General features: G+C 28.5%; 3 protein-coding genes and 1 long non-coding RNA gene across 4 annotated transcripts; 2 read left to right on the top strand and 2 right to left on the bottom strand.

The window, feature by feature from the left end:
• Positions 1 to 422: 422 nt before the first annotated feature.
• Positions 423 to 2,061, bottom strand: LOC100206582 (heat shock factor protein 2). Its single transcript, XM_065803414.1, has 2 exons — positions 1,909 to 2,061; positions 423 to 1,694 (listed from the first exon to the last, which is right to left on the bottom strand). Exon 2 carries the CDS (start codon positions 1,647 to 1,649, stop codon positions 660 to 662), a length of 990 nt encoding a protein of 329 aa, XP_065659486.1. The 5' UTR covers positions 1,650 to 1,694; positions 1,909 to 2,061; the 3' UTR covers positions 423 to 659.
• A 7,971-nt stretch (positions 2,062 to 10,032) lies between these two features.
• Positions 10,033 to 10,516, top strand: LOC136083250 (peroxynitrite isomerase THAP4-like). The gene is made up of 2 exons (XM_065802651.1): positions 10,033 to 10,234; positions 10,380 to 10,516. The coding sequence occupies exons 1-2, from the start codon at positions 10,033 to 10,035 to the stop codon at positions 10,514 to 10,516; spliced, it is 339 nt and encodes a 112-aa protein (XP_065658723.1).
• A 407-nt stretch (positions 10,517 to 10,923) lies between these two features.
• On the top strand, positions 10,924 to 11,682 carry LOC136083249 (uncharacterized). The gene has a single exon (XM_065802650.1). It carries the CDS (start codon positions 10,924 to 10,926, stop codon positions 11,680 to 11,682), a length of 759 nt encoding a protein of 252 aa, XP_065658722.1.
• Positions 11,683 to 12,951: 1,269 nt separating this feature from the next.
• On the bottom strand, positions 12,952 to 13,628 carry LOC136084291 (uncharacterized). The gene is made up of 3 exons (XR_010640455.1): positions 13,421 to 13,628; positions 13,170 to 13,279; positions 12,952 to 13,077 (listed from the first exon to the last, which is right to left on the bottom strand). It is a non-coding gene; the product is annotated as an uncharacterized LOC136084291 (long non-coding RNA).
• Between the last annotated feature and the right edge of the window lie 2,045 nt (positions 13,629 to 15,673).

Here is a 15,673-nt window from a genome sequence, read left to right as displayed (position 1 = left end):
TTTTCAGCAAGAAAAATATAATTTTTTTTACAGCTTTAAAACTATTTACTAAAATTTAGTTAGCAGTTGTAAAGTATTTTCATGTAATATTAGTTCGAATGACACTTATTGTTTTCACAATAAATTACTTGAGACTGTATTATGGTTGATCAACCAATCAATATTATGGTTGATCAACCAATCAATATTATGGTTGATCAACCAATCAATATTATGGTTGATCAACCAATCAATATTATGGTTGATCAACCCATCAATATTATGGTTGATCAACCCATCAATATTATGAATGATCAATCTATATTATGGTTGATCAACCAATCAATATTATGGGCAATCGAAGGTACAACGTAGAAATAAGAAAGTTTTTTAAACATTAAATTTTTTTTATAAATAATAAATTACTACAACTTAATTATATAAATTATTATGTACATATCAATATTATAGTTGTTATTATGTACAAATGTATACAGGTTTAAAAAATTAGATTATTTTCATAACGAAAAAAAAATTATATATTGTAAAAGTTTGCAACAATAGTGTAATAAAATTTTAATAAGATTGCAACAAAATTGATAAAAACATTAAATACTACAACTAAAAGTACAACAGCTTGTAATTCAACCAAGTTCTCATTTAAATTTCTTAACCCCAGCCTAACTATACTTAATTTCCTGATTTTTAAAATAGGGTAATTCATCAGCGATTGATGTCTCGTTATGCGGTAGTTTCAAAGAAACATCAGCTAGTGTACTTAAAGCATCCCATTTTGTTTTAGAAGAAATAGATCGAGAGTATTTTAAACTCAGTAGAGACTGGACAACCTCTTTTTCTTCATTAAAGTTGCGATTAAGAAAGGCATATGTTAATTTTTCGTCAACAATAATATCAGCGCTAGTTAAATCCTGATTAGACACATCAGAAGAGCTACCAGAAATGGCATAGTCGTGCTCCTTGTATACCTTATGAAATACGCTTGTAGGTTTAACTGTAAAGCTATCGTTTAAAGTTTTTGTATAATTGAACTCTTTTTTTTTTTTGCAATTTTCTTCTAACAAAATATTTTTAATCGGTGTCTCAAAAAATATATCTTTAATTTCATGTTCGTTGTTGTAATAAGATGTATAAAAAGGAGCTTGTTGGTTTAAAAAATGATTTGATTTTACTGCTGACTCAATGCTTTTTTTAGAAAGAGTTTCGTGGCACGCTTGAGTGTTTTTTAATGTTATTCCAATATCAGAACGTCGTCTTGATGGTAAACATGTCCGATGTACAAGATGCATTAAGTCAGGTTGCTCCCTTCGAAAATAAAGATGTTCAAACTTCATATTCTTCATTGGGTCACATTTTCCATTACTTGGTATTTTACGAAAACCATACAAATTCAGTTGCCTAACAAACGATGTAAAGTTATTGGTTTTGAACATTTCTTCTTCGTTTTCAAGAATACTTTGCCTAAAAGACTCAATATCAGTGACAACAATATAGCAACCATCTTCAGACCAATGTATAGCGTGTCGATACTTTGGGTTGTTTAGAAGAAAACGAAGTTTAGAAACAAAAGGACTTAGTGGTTTATTTTTCTTGGAAAAATGGCGCAAGTGAAACGACAACAAGTTTTCTTTGTTATCGTTTAAATTTGACATAATGCATTCAGTTAAAAATAAGATGAAATTACTATGTTCTCACACCTAAAAGAAACTGTTTAGTTGAAAAAACCTGGTCATAAAAAATTTAGTCTACTCTACTCAGTTAATGTTGTTATCGCAATTTTTTTTCCGAAATAAAAGCAAAAATACGTCATTAAAAATATAAATAACAACAGCCCAATAAACTCAAAATTCAAATGAATAAGTTATAGTAAATAAAAAATGAATGCAAAGTTACTTTTAAAACTAAACTTACTTAAAGGAAACTTTTGTTTATTTTATACAGAAACTTTTAATCCATGAGCCATTAAATTTTGTTTGTTTAGAATAAAAACGAGAACCATATTTTGGAATATTATTTCGAAATTCGAAACAGTCACGGTTCGAATGCAAAATTTTTTAGGTAGTTTGATTGATCTTGCGTTTCATATATGTAAACAGTAATTTCTTTGTATAAAAAGGAATTGATTCGAATATTTTAGTAGTAAAAAAGATGCTAACCTTGAATTTTTATGCAGCTAACATTTTATGAGACTAAACGACTTGCGTTTTTGAATATTTAGTCAAAGTTCTTTAGATTAAAAGCAATATTTTTTTAAGAACATAGACACATAAAACCGAAGTATACATTCTTACCATTTCAGAAACTATGGCATAGTCAAACCAAAAAATTCACGAAAAACTTACGCCAAGAATGGGTTAACAACACGTTTTCTTTGAGCTTATTTATGATTTTATTATACAACTTTTTCTGACTCAGAATATATATCCTGTAAGTAATAAAAGTAAAGTATTTATTGTTTAGTGTGCGAACGGGAGTATTTTATAGATGTCAGCTCTGTGAATTGATCATATTTTGTATCATTTTTTCTAGGATAAATATGACGTACGCCGTTTTTTGCTTTTTTGTTGATGACCCTGCTTAAGTGCAACAACGATTCAAATCAGAACAATTTTATATGTTTTTTTAAATAAAGATAGATTGATCTTTTTAAGATGAGAGGAAAACGTTCCTTTTACACATTTTATTAAATAAATTAGAGCAATTCTTATTTCATCACTAGTAAAATACAATACACACTGCATCAAAAAGATTTTGATATGTGTGCATTAATTTACCAAAATTATCAACCCTATATTTTTATAAAATGAATAATAATTATTATCAAGTTCATCAAATATAAAAAAAAATATGGCTAAAGAATAACTTTAGTCATATTTTTTTAAATAATAAACTAACGCAGTTTTTCTCCTTTTTTTTCACCACATATATGTAAACCTGAATATTGATATTTTTTAACAACTTGGGGAGTAATTGATTGAATCTACAATTTTCTTGTTACTTCCCTCACTACCTTCCACATCCACAACAAATTATTTCTAAAACTGTACAAAACGAGCACCATATTTACTCAATATTGCCATTATGTAAATAAGTATTAGTCAAATTAAAAGACCTGATGCTTTCATAATTATAAATGCATACTCTATGTCCCCTATTAATTAGTCTGTTTTGGAAAAGTAACAACTCGGAATATTTATTGTTGATGATTCATTTCACTATGTTTCACATATCATTACATATGTGGTTGTTTAACATCAATATCAAATAATAATTCATCAAGCTTGTTGTTTGGCAAGTTGCATTAGTATATCAGCTAGACAGATGATAATATTTTCTTGTCAATTTACTTGATGCAGATTTTGCAGACTCTAATTCCTCAAATACCATATGAAAAGGGCTTGTTGATTGTTCTTTCTATAGCAAGTTTTCGGTTGCATTTGTTTTTGTCGAAAACTAGATTTTTCTTTTGTTTCCTTTCGGTCTCAGTTTGATCCAGATTAATGTATACTTTTTGAAAATTATTCAATGTCTTAAGCTTTATTTCAGCTTTCAAAACTTCTACTCGGTTTGTTTTGTTGGTTTATATACTTATATAATTATACTAAAACAGGACTGCTTAGTGCATCACTCCTGGGTTTGAAATGAAAAACTCTTTTGATTATATTTTTATTAACGATTATTTTTCTAAATAAATCATTAACCAATTTGAAGTCTTATTCTTTATAGATTTTAGTATCAATCTCCTTTCTCCTTTGTGACATTCCAAAGACAATAAGGGTGAAATGCAAGAAGGGAACTTGAGTCAAGTTCGACTTGAACTTTACATTGTAACCAATAGCGGCAGAGTATGGATCTTCCCCTCAAAAAATACTCTGCCGCTATTGGTTACAATGTAAAGTTCAATTCGAACTTGACTCAAGTTCGCTTCTTGCATTCCACCCTAAAATTACTTTCTCACTTCCCAATATCCTTATTAAAGATAAGAATTGCTATTATGCCTTGAAACTCTGGTTTGAACTAATCCTCTCTTCACAATTGAGGCCCAATTTTTCAAGTTACTTTTAGGTTTATTTTCTTTATCTAAAACAGCAAGACGATTAATCAGATTATTGTTGTTATATACATATATATATGTATATATATATATATATATATATATATATATATATATATATATATATATATATATATGTATATATGCATATATATATATATATATATATATATATATATATATATATATGTATGTATATGTATATATATACATATATATATATATATATATATATATATATATTTATATATGTATATATATATATATATATATATACATATATATGTATATATATATATGTATATATATATATTTATATATACATATATATATATATATATATATATATATATATATATATATATATATATATATATATATATATATATATATATACATATTTTATGTCAAAATTGCTTTGAAGAAAAAGCTAAAACTATCCTTTGAAACATAAAATAAATAAACAAGGAATGTTAAAATAATTAAATAAAACTTAAAAACATTTACATTATATTACTAAAAAAAATGTATTAAACTATAATATCATAAAATAATCTAATATTATTAATATTTCATATTATAAATATAAACTTTTAGAACAAAAGTGTTGTTATTACTTTTATCAATGCAATGAAAACTCAATAACCAATATATCTCACACAAAAAAAGTATTGTTTACAATATTGCAAAAAAATGCAAATAATAAAAATCAAATTCAAAGCAGAGACTTTGTAATTGAATTAAAAAAAAAAGTTTTTAAACATTAAAAGAGAAAAAAAATAAACACACTTATATATAAACAAATTACTAAAAGTCCATTACATATCATATCGAGGTATTTTGTGTATCCATATAAAAGTGTATTCAGCATTTATGTTTAATTTATGTTATGTTAAATAGAAAGATAAATAAGTGTTAGCTCAATTTCATTAGAGTCTCACAACTTTAAAAATTCTAATTGAGTCCCTAATAAATATAATGATAAATTAGGGTAAATATAAAAGTAAACACACCTAAGCTTTGTTAAGGTTTTATTGCTGCTTCCACCATACAACTCTTTAAATATTTGTATTTTTCACCAACCTTTAATTTGCCTAATAATCACAACTCCACAATAATCTGAAGTTACCTTTTTCACTCAATTGCTTTTTTATTGCGCGTGTTTGATAAAAAGTCTTCTTGTGAATATGGAGAAACAATGTTTTTTTTTATGTTTATGTCGCTAGATTACCTTTGTATGTACTTCTTGTAAGTTAGCGAACTGACATAAGTGCGAATCAGTTACAAAAACTAATGTCAGTTTTTGTAACTGGTTCGCACTTATGTCAGTTCGCACTCATGCCAATGTTAGCAAATTTATTCGGCGCACTTATGCCAGTTCGCACTTGTGCCAGTTTTTGAAACTGCTTCGGACTTATTCAGTTCACAATTATGGATTTCGCGCTTACTCCACCTCCCGAAATGTAACTGTTGCTTTTTCATATATTTTAGAGGAGCTATTCACATGCTAAATGAAACTGGACCAATATGGGCAAGGATTTTTTTTAGAATTAAAAAACCATGAAGTTAATCATAACAGATTGTAATTCAGTTCATTAGGAAGCACTAACACTTCCATAAACTTATAAACAGGTTTCAACTTTAGCTTTAACAAACCATTATTAACTATCTATTTAAAGGATTTATATTAAAACCAACTTGATTTGCGATATCTGATGCTCATTTTTGTTTTTCTAGACGCTTTTTTTAGAATTAGTAAAAGAGATGCTTTAGATAAATGTGAAATTGAAATAAATCCCATGCCGTGAAAGGTACCTTTCCTGTTTTAGAGTTATTATATAATGATTATCATTATCGGCAAAATTTTGTCTAAAACCTATTTTATTAGAGTATTTATCTGAATTAACATTATTGATTTCCATTGCGGATTGCTTGAATAGCAATACTTCGTCTGATAAAATACAAAATTTTGATAGATGACCATTTTGAGGCTAAAGACTTGTCTGTATCAACTCCTATCCCAAAAGGTATAGAAGCAATTATTGATCTTGGTCTAGATGCTTGTTCAATACAATGCCCAATTTCGACTACTTTTAGATCTGAAGATGTGATATGACCTAAAAATAGAAGAAGGCTGTCCGGCACCCATTTTTTTCCATACTCACGTTTTCTAACTTATTTAGTGAAGAGTACTCGTTTTTTCGTAAGATAATTCCCTTATATTGCTTTTTATAATCTTTGCTGCGGTGGAAATAATCTCAATGGGGTTATTGAATGATTTTAGAAAAATGAAGCCATATCTTTAAAGCAAGGAATGTTTGATTTACCGGGAGGTTTTCCATAATACAAATGTTCCTTGAACAATTCTTTTAATTGTTTTTTAAAGACGTGATTGTGTAGCAGGGATTACACTCACATAACTCTGACATTTTATGATGAACTTCTGCTAATGTATAAAGTTTTCCATCGGCTTCTTCTTCCAGTCACTTACATATTCGTTCAAAATTTCAGTCATCAATCTATCAGTTGGTCTAGCTCATTTTTTTTACTTAATTCGTTTACCCTAAAAGCAGTTATGCATGTTATGTGGTACATGCTTCTTCTGCTACAAGATCGTTGCAGTCTTCAAATCTTCCTTAAATTTCTTCTCCCCATATATCATTCCGTCTCCGACGGAATGATACATAAGAAGTAACTAAATTATCAAACTAAATATCTAACTAAATTATAAATAAATAACTAAATTATCAAACTAACTTATCAAAATATTTAACGGTAATTTACTGACTTTAGAAACAGTAATTTACTGACTTTAGAAACAGTAATTTACTGACTTTAGAAACAGTAGAGTATTTCTTTTCAGCTTTCTTGTTACATAAAAAAAAGTTATATTTTCAATTGAATACATAAAACGTTCTAAGTCATTTTAAAGTATACAAAAACGTTCTAAGTCATTTTTTTTAATATTTGACTTTTTGATGAAAATTTGTTCTTTGAAGACAGTTCCACCATTGTATAGTAAAACATTCTAAATCAGACCTCTCCGTACACGTTCAATAGAGAGCTGAAATATTGTCTGTAAACTAAAAGGTTTTTGGTCAATGACTTAGAAGGTTTTTGTTGGCAGCACTGAGAAAACCAGCTGTGTTCTGCTGGTAGCTTTCAGATGTTTTTAATCCAATTTTTGTTTTGTTTTGGTTACGAGTTTGAGGTTATTTGGGCTTATTTTATTATTCATGTAGTTTTCTCGCAGTGAACACAATGTTTCGATTTCAGATCTTTTTTATTCATTAAAAATAGTGCCTCGACAAAAATTCCTCGTTCAAATTATACTTTAAAAAACACCTCAAATATGCTCATAAAAAAACCGTTTAGACTATATTTATATTTCCACAAGGAAACTACGTCAGTCAAATCCGCCCTACGAGGTTTCTCCCACGCAATTTAATAATTAAATTGCGTGATGAATTGTAATTATTACAACTCATCTCGTTGTTTTAATGAAAAAGACTTATAATGGAAGAACCTAGTACTAGCAATGGAAGAAAGGTTAAAAATGAGTCTATGTGGAAAAGGAATGTTGGTAAAGAAGCTAGAGTGAAAGGTAAAGAGTACATTGACTACAAAGGAAGAACTGTACCTGCTACTACTGTTGGAACTGATTGCATGTGAGATTTGTATTGCAATTTTGATACCCAATTAGCCTTTTAATAATTTGTTTAGGTCTATCATACCATACCATGCAACATGTTTTCATAAAAACGTCTTAGACAAAACTAATCCAACACGTTCCATATCGTTCCATTTAATTGTCTGTAGGCCACTTATTGATGGGCTGATGGTCCAAACTTACAAGATGTCTCAAGTCGTTGATTGCATCGTCGAGTTTCCGCAAAATGTGTGCTACCCATTAGGTAATGTTTCAATAAAAAGAGTGAAACTGCAGGATACTAGGAAGCTAATGCAATATGTTCCGGATGAGTTCAATGGTTTTTATGATGAACTCATGAGCTGGCCAACAACCGACGAGACGAATGGCGGGGAAGAGGAACACGATGTCCAGTGAGGTGTCTGACAAAGGCTTTGTAATCGGTCCTTTTATACATTGTGTGATTTAACATGTGTAATAGTTTGAACTTTGATTTTTAATAGTTTTTTGTACAAAAAATGAATAAATATATAATAGACAAGCTTTTTGTTATTATCCTTAACAAATGTAAACAAAAAGGTTCTAAGTCAGACAACTTTAACTATGTATAACACATATATATATCACAAATTTTGATATATATTTTAACAAATCTAATATTTAAAGATGTCAAAAAGCACCCAGAATTTTTTTTGAATTTATTAAAGTAATAATTTTGGGTTTAATAAGTTTTTTCTCTTTCCCCGAAAAAATAGTTTTTATGACTTAGAACGTTTTTGTATACATCGAGTCAATTGAAACCTGCATCATTTGATCGTAACCATTTAGGTGGGATAGATATATAGCTTTGCCTGGAGTCAACAAATTTTCTTCTACAATTATGATGAACTAATACATTTCCGATGCGTTTTTTTACTCAAAAGTGCCTTGAGGTATCTGGAAAAAACTTATTTAAAATAACAAGTTCCAAAAACTCATTTTGCTTTTGGTTTTCAAATTATTAATTTATTAGTTAAATAAATTTTATTACCGCATTTATTTATTACGATAATATACTACTATCATATATGTATCATCATATATAGAGAGAGTTTATATTACCATCATATATATATAAAATTGTAAATACGATGTGGTTTCATTTGTTGTTAAAAATGCTATTATAACAGCAGCTTTTAAAAAAAATTATTATAATAAATAAAAGTTAATAGTATTTAAATGTAATGTAACAAGTTACTAAATATTTGTTTAAAATACATGTAAGTACATATTTACCTTTGCAAATCAATTAATTCTTTATCTTTAATTATTTTCACTAAAGCTGTGAGCCCCTTGCCGCACAGTTACCAATGCGTAACTCCATAAATACATTCTCCATTCTTAAAGTATATTTCAACAAAAATTGTTGATAAAAATAACAGTACACAAACAATTTCAGCAATATTTAACTTTACGATATTAAAAATGTAACTTTTTAAAAATTACTTTTCTTTAAACACTAAAAATACTTCATTGCGATGCAATCAAATTTTATCGAATCGTGAGACTTCACAATAAAAAAGTAAAAACGTTTTCCCAAGATAATTCGAAAGAAGTTAATTTTTTAAGCATGTTGTTTAAATAATTGCTATTGAGAATTCATTGATCTTTCCGATAATATATTAAGAGTTATTTTTGATAAAATTAATTTTTTACCTATGTGCCCTGTTTTATGCCCATATTTGTTTCCCGTGACCCAAATTACGGGGCTCTTTGGTAATTCTTGACATGATTTTGGATCTCTGTACCAAAGTTTAGCTTTATTAAATTTTTAATGGGTTATTCCTTATTTCCACTTTACTTTTCCATAAAGTAAGTAAATCAGATAAAATTTCTCTTAAATTACGAAATCTTATAATTAATAATACTTATATTAAAATGGAAACAAGCGTAAATTTTTTAGGAGTAAAACTGGATAAAAATTTACAGTGTTATTCACATATAAATAGCATTGAAACACCACTCTTAAAAAATATCGCAATAATATTTAAGGCTAGACTTTTTATAAACCTAACATCCCTTTACAGTTATTTGTCTTACTTTTATACTGTGAGGGCTAGTACTAGCCATACAAAACTAAAGAAATTTACAGCAAACAAAATCAGGCATGCAGAATAGTGTTTGGAACCTATAGATGAATTTCAATGTTTACATTTCCGTCGCATGCGCACTAGGTGGCAGGAATTCAAAAACCGATTTGCAAACAGTGAACGTTTATTGAACAAATATTTATGTAAATAATCTGCATTGTAACTTAATAAGATTAAAGTTTTTTAAAAACTCCTAAAATATAATGCCTGACAGTTGTTGTGCTGTAGGGTGTATGAATAAAAGGATAAAAGGCGATAAAAGCTTGAGTTTTTACCGAATTCCTTTTGGAAATACAGAAGAATCAAATAACAGAAGAGTTTTGTGGTTGCAAGCTTTAAAACGTGAAAACTGGTCAACAAGTATGATTGACAACGCAAGATTATGTAGTAAACATTTTATTTCAGGTAATTAATTAATTTTTTTGATAACTAGAAGTTTTTATAATGTTATTATTATCTTTGTTTCAAACAATGTTTGTATTTAATTTAACATAACTTCTTTTATTTTGATAAAACAAAAGAAGTTTGCATTTTTATTTTCTCTATTTAGGAAAAAAATCGTACAATCCTAATTTTCCTGATTATGTTCCATCTGTTTTTTTATACAGACAGCAATCTTTTTCAAAAAAACATCAAAGTATTGAAAGATTTGAAAGAAGCTGTAAAAGAACAAAAAAAAAATACTGAAGATAATTTATCTCAAACAAGAGCTGAAAATGAACAGATGCCAGTTAACATGGATGCAGTGACATCTGTTGACCCTTTCAAATTAAATCAAGGTAAATAAGTTGTAATTTAATTTTAAGAAGTTACTTGCGTTCTTTGATAAAATAAGTGGTTACATGTTTATTTTTTTAGAATCTCAGACTGATGATGTTAATTTTGTTGCTGAGCTACATTCCAAAGTCAAAACTTTGAGTAAAAACAATGTTGAATTAAAGATTACCTTAAACAAAGCCATAACATATGTTTCTCAGTATATTTCATTTGAAAAACTAAAAGATGATAATTCACTTTTATCTTTTTATACTGGTTTGCCAAATGCAAATTTATTTTTGTGGTATTTATCATTATTTAATGATTTTGTAAAACCAATGATAAATATACCAATGGAAGACCATTTATTGTTAATATTAATGAAAATCAAACTTGGATTTTTAAATAAAGACTTGAGCTTTAGATTTGGGTTTTCTGAGTCAACAGTTACTAGAATATATAGAACTTATCTTCCAATTATTGCTGAAAATGTAAAGTTTTTAATTGTTTGGCCAGAAAAGCATGTTTTGAGAAGATATTTGCCAACAAGTTTTCGCAAAAAGTTTTATAATTGCGTTGCAGTAATTGATTGTATGGAAATATTTATTGAAAGACCTTTTAGTCTTCATGCTCGAGCCCAAACTTGGTCAAATTATAAAAACAACAGCACTATTAAATATCTCATTGGTATAACTCCCTCAGGTGCTGTAAGTTTTTTATCACCTGGATGGGGTGGCAGAGTGTCAGATAAAGAAATTACAATTAAATCCGGATTTTTAGAAAAAATAACCCATGGGGATTGTGTACTTGCTGATAGAGGATTTACCCTTGTTGAAGAATTTGCTACACAGGGAGGGATTTTAAAATTACTAAAATTCACCAAAGGAAAAAAGCAAATGTCTTCTGCTGAAGTCGATGAATCACGTCAAATTGCACATGTAAGAATTTATGTTGAAAGGGTAATTGGACGGTTAAGAAAATTTCGAATTATTCAGAGCATTATCCCAATAACTCAAGTTGATTTACTTGACAATGTAATGGTAATGATAACATCATTAGTAAATATTAACAGTAGTGTTGTTACTCCAAGCTCATAGGAGTGAAAAACCTTTTTTTCTTAAAAAAATTTTATAAATATAATATATCCTTCAGTTTATTTGTATGCATTCCTTGCAGAACCATTTACCTTTAGGGGCATTTTTTATTTCAATACAACTGTAATGAAACCATCCTATTTTGCAGTTTTTTCCATCGCATCCAATCATTGGGGTAAAAATTGGGCGTTTGCAAATGCAGTATGTTTGATCGGTCAAAAGGTTATTTGGATCATTTTTTCTAGACACTATTTCAGGTAGTAAGAATTTAAAAAATATTGTTGTCAACTTTGTTTCCAGTTTTTCACAAAAAACCTTATCAATTGGAACATTAATTAACATTGTATCGTTTTCATTTTTACCTTCGGTCCAAATGTAAAAATGGCAGTATGTAGTATTAGTAACATACATTTCTTGCTGCACTTGAAAGTAATATTGTCAAAATTTACAGGAAAATCCGTATCAGTTTTCCAATTTTCTAACTCTTTTCTATATTTATATGGGCACTTAATTTCCACTACCCCTGAACCATGACAATCACAACACACCATACTATCAGGTGAAGCACCAAGGCATGGATTTTTGTGAAGAACATGCAATCCAGTTTCTGTAACAACTATATTTGTATGCGTTTTCGCGACTAGTTGCTTGTAAGAATTTATGGCTTTAGTCTCCATTTTTTTACCATAACTCGTAGGTTTTGTAATGATTTCTGTACTGTATTGCATCACTGTGTTTATAAACGACTTTGGGTATTTATCAACGTTTATGTTATAAGCAATTTTCGATAACGATGCGGTTATTCTACCTGCCCTGTGCAACTTCCAGATTCTGCTAGCGCTTTGAATCTTTGTAACTTGAAGTAAATTGCTGTTCATGTTAAAACTCTGAGTGATTTTGTACTCTTCGTATGATTCTGCGCAATATTTTGTTAAGGTGGAATATTCAAAATTAATTGCTGCAGGCAAATATAGTGAAGTAAGTGGTTCCGGCAAATTATATTCATTGTAACTGTCATCCTCTTCTGCAGTATCTGTATCACTACAATGTTCTTTGCTTTCATTTTTAATGTCTACAGACTGAAGAATAGCAGCATTCTTATACAATTTTTTGAGTTCTAACAACTTTTTTTTTTTACTATCTGAAGTTGGTATAGGATCCTTAAAGCTATAAGGTCTTTCATCCTGTGAGTTTTCATTGTCACTAATATTTGGAAGAGTTTCATGCTTCTTTGGTCGGGAAAAATTGATTTTTTTAAGTGTAGCTGGCGTTGCTGATTTACGCGATTTTTTCCAACTGCACAATTTGCTTGTGCAAGATATTTTATTTATACCAAGCTGTGCACATGCAACAAGCTTAAATAACAAAGCACCGATGTGACTACACACAGAGCCCAATCTATAATTTAAAAAAATATATGATCGATTCAACTTCTTAAAACACTTGTTTTGAGAAAAATTAGAATTAAATTATTTAACTAATGCGCTCACCCTGCCATGCATTTGCAATTTGCTGTTAAAATCCAGCCATTAACTTTATTTATTGCTACCCACACATCGTAACATTTCTGCTTCTTTCCTTGTCTTTGACTTGGAAGCACCTAAGACAAATTAAACGTCGATTAAATAAAAAAAAGATAAATCATATTACATTTCACTCAAAATGAATTTTATGGTTTTAACTTTTCAAACATTTTTTTTTTTGTCAGTTTCACTGTAGACTTTGTAATATGCAACGATACCTCAGATTTAATGAAACAAAATTGATTCTTTTCTTCAATTAAATTATAGTATACATCCTGAACATGCCCACAAATGTAAAAGTTGTACGATTCCAATGATTTATAGGCTTTCATTGAATCGTGTGTAAAGTTACTTGGCGAGTTAATAAGATAATTGTACATGTCACCCCATGTAATGTCGGGCATCATTGAAACGTCATTCTTCCAATTTACAAGTACCTAAGGGTCGGGAAGTAACATTCCACTTGACAAAGTTAATTTTTTTTTATATGCATCTTTATTCTTTTCTTCTAACGTTGAAAAGTATTCAGATTCACTCCACATTTTCTCTTGCGTGTTTTCTTTCTATCCTGCCAGTGTCCTTCGCGTCCGAAAAAATGTAAACGCGCTACGTCACTTTGAAATTCATCTATAGAATCCTTGCAAACCACTTTTATATGCGCTCGGTGCTTTAAATGTGTGTAAATTTAATTTACACCAAGTTTTTGAAAAGGTATTGTTCCTGAAAATCTTTCAAACTTATACTGATAAAGTATATTATAAGTATTAAACAAAGTTTTCAAATAACAACTTTGTTCTTTTTGTCACTTTTTGTTCTTCTCAATCAAATAAGCTCAATCAAATAAAAACAGATTTATTCATATCAATAAATTTCAAGTGATGATGTTAAAAACTCATCTTGGGATTATGTTAATTGTAAAATTTTATTATATTATAATTTTTTTTATTCAAGAGTTTTTCTTTATATTACATTTCTTAAACATTTTAGCAAATGTAAGCATTTTAATACTTCTTAATTATTTGTTATTTTGAGTTTTTTTATTATCTTAAGTTATTTCTGTTTTGTTTCTAATATATATTGTTATATATATTTGTATGTTACGGTTAAGCAGAATTTTTTTATATGGGGTTCGGCGGTGAGGCAAAACGTGCTTACTTCTTGCTCCAGCCATTAAGTTTATTTATATATAAATATATACAATGTAAACATTCTCGGCGAAATAAACTACACAAAAAAATTTATATTTATGTCGCGCCATCGGTAATGAAGAATCGACATTCAAAAAGCTTTTAGATAAGGATAACTCTGTCTTAGTACAAAAAAAATTTGCAATGTTTAGCTATAGAAATGTTCAAAATTAAAAATGATTCTAACGAAAGCTCACCAAGTGACATTATATTCGTTAATAAGAAAACGCTCAATACACGAAGTAATACTTACTTTAGTACCCCTCGAATTAAACTTAAAGAGTTTTTAAATATTATAAATTACACGCTCGACGTCATAGCTCTTTCAGAGACTTGGCATGATTTTGAAAATTCTCTTGAATTAAATTCTACTTTTAATTTGCCATCTTATAAAGTTATTAGTCAAACAAGAGGAAGCGGAAAAAAAGGTGGAGGGTTACGGCATTAAGTCTCAAAAATTCATGATTTTAAAGTAATAAACATACTATTCTTCTCAAACGATAATTATGAAAGCCTTTTCATTGAAATTATAAATAAAAAATTTCGAAATATTTTAATTGGATGCGTTTATCGTCCACCAAGTGGTAAAATCAAATCATTTCAAACTTTTATTCTTAAATTTACTGTCTTGTCAGCAATTAATAAGCCAACGCGAGTGTTGAAAAACTCGGCAACGGCAATAGACAATATTATAATTAATAATTACCTGGAAATTGAATTTGAAACCGGGATATTTATGACTGATTTAAGCATTCACTTTCCGATATTTATAAAAGTAAGAAATTTAAAAGCCATGTCTGATTGTGAACCAAAAGTTATAAATTTGAAATAACGCAATCTTAAAACAAGTAATACTAATGAATTATCAATTAGACTAAAACAAGAAACGTGGTCCAACGTATATAGATGTCATGACGCTAACGAAGCTTTTAATAATTTTTTTAGATATATTCCTTGATTGCTTTAATAAAACCTGTCCTCAAGAAAACATACAAATTAAGACAAAACCAGCTGCCAATCCGCGGATGGATAAATCACTGATAAAATGCTCAAAAAAGAAGCAAAAACTCTATCATAAATTAAAAAAAAGAAAAAAACACTGAAAAGAGATAAATCAAAAAATTATAAATATTTTTACCAAAATCTTATCAAAAAGACTAAAAATAAATACTGCAGTAATCAAATCATTAAATGCAATCCGATAATAAGAAAACGTGGTCCATCATTTATGAGATAATGGGAAGGAAAAAAAATAAATTCAACGTCTTTACCAAAAAGAATTAA

This window comes from Hydra vulgaris, chromosome 08 (assembly GCF_038396675.1).
Source record: "Hydra vulgaris chromosome 08, alternate assembly HydraT2T_AEP".
Taxonomy (NCBI): domain Eukaryota; kingdom Metazoa; phylum Cnidaria; class Hydrozoa; order Anthoathecata; family Hydridae; genus Hydra; species Hydra vulgaris.
This window is presented reverse-complemented; position numbering and strand designations above follow the sequence as displayed.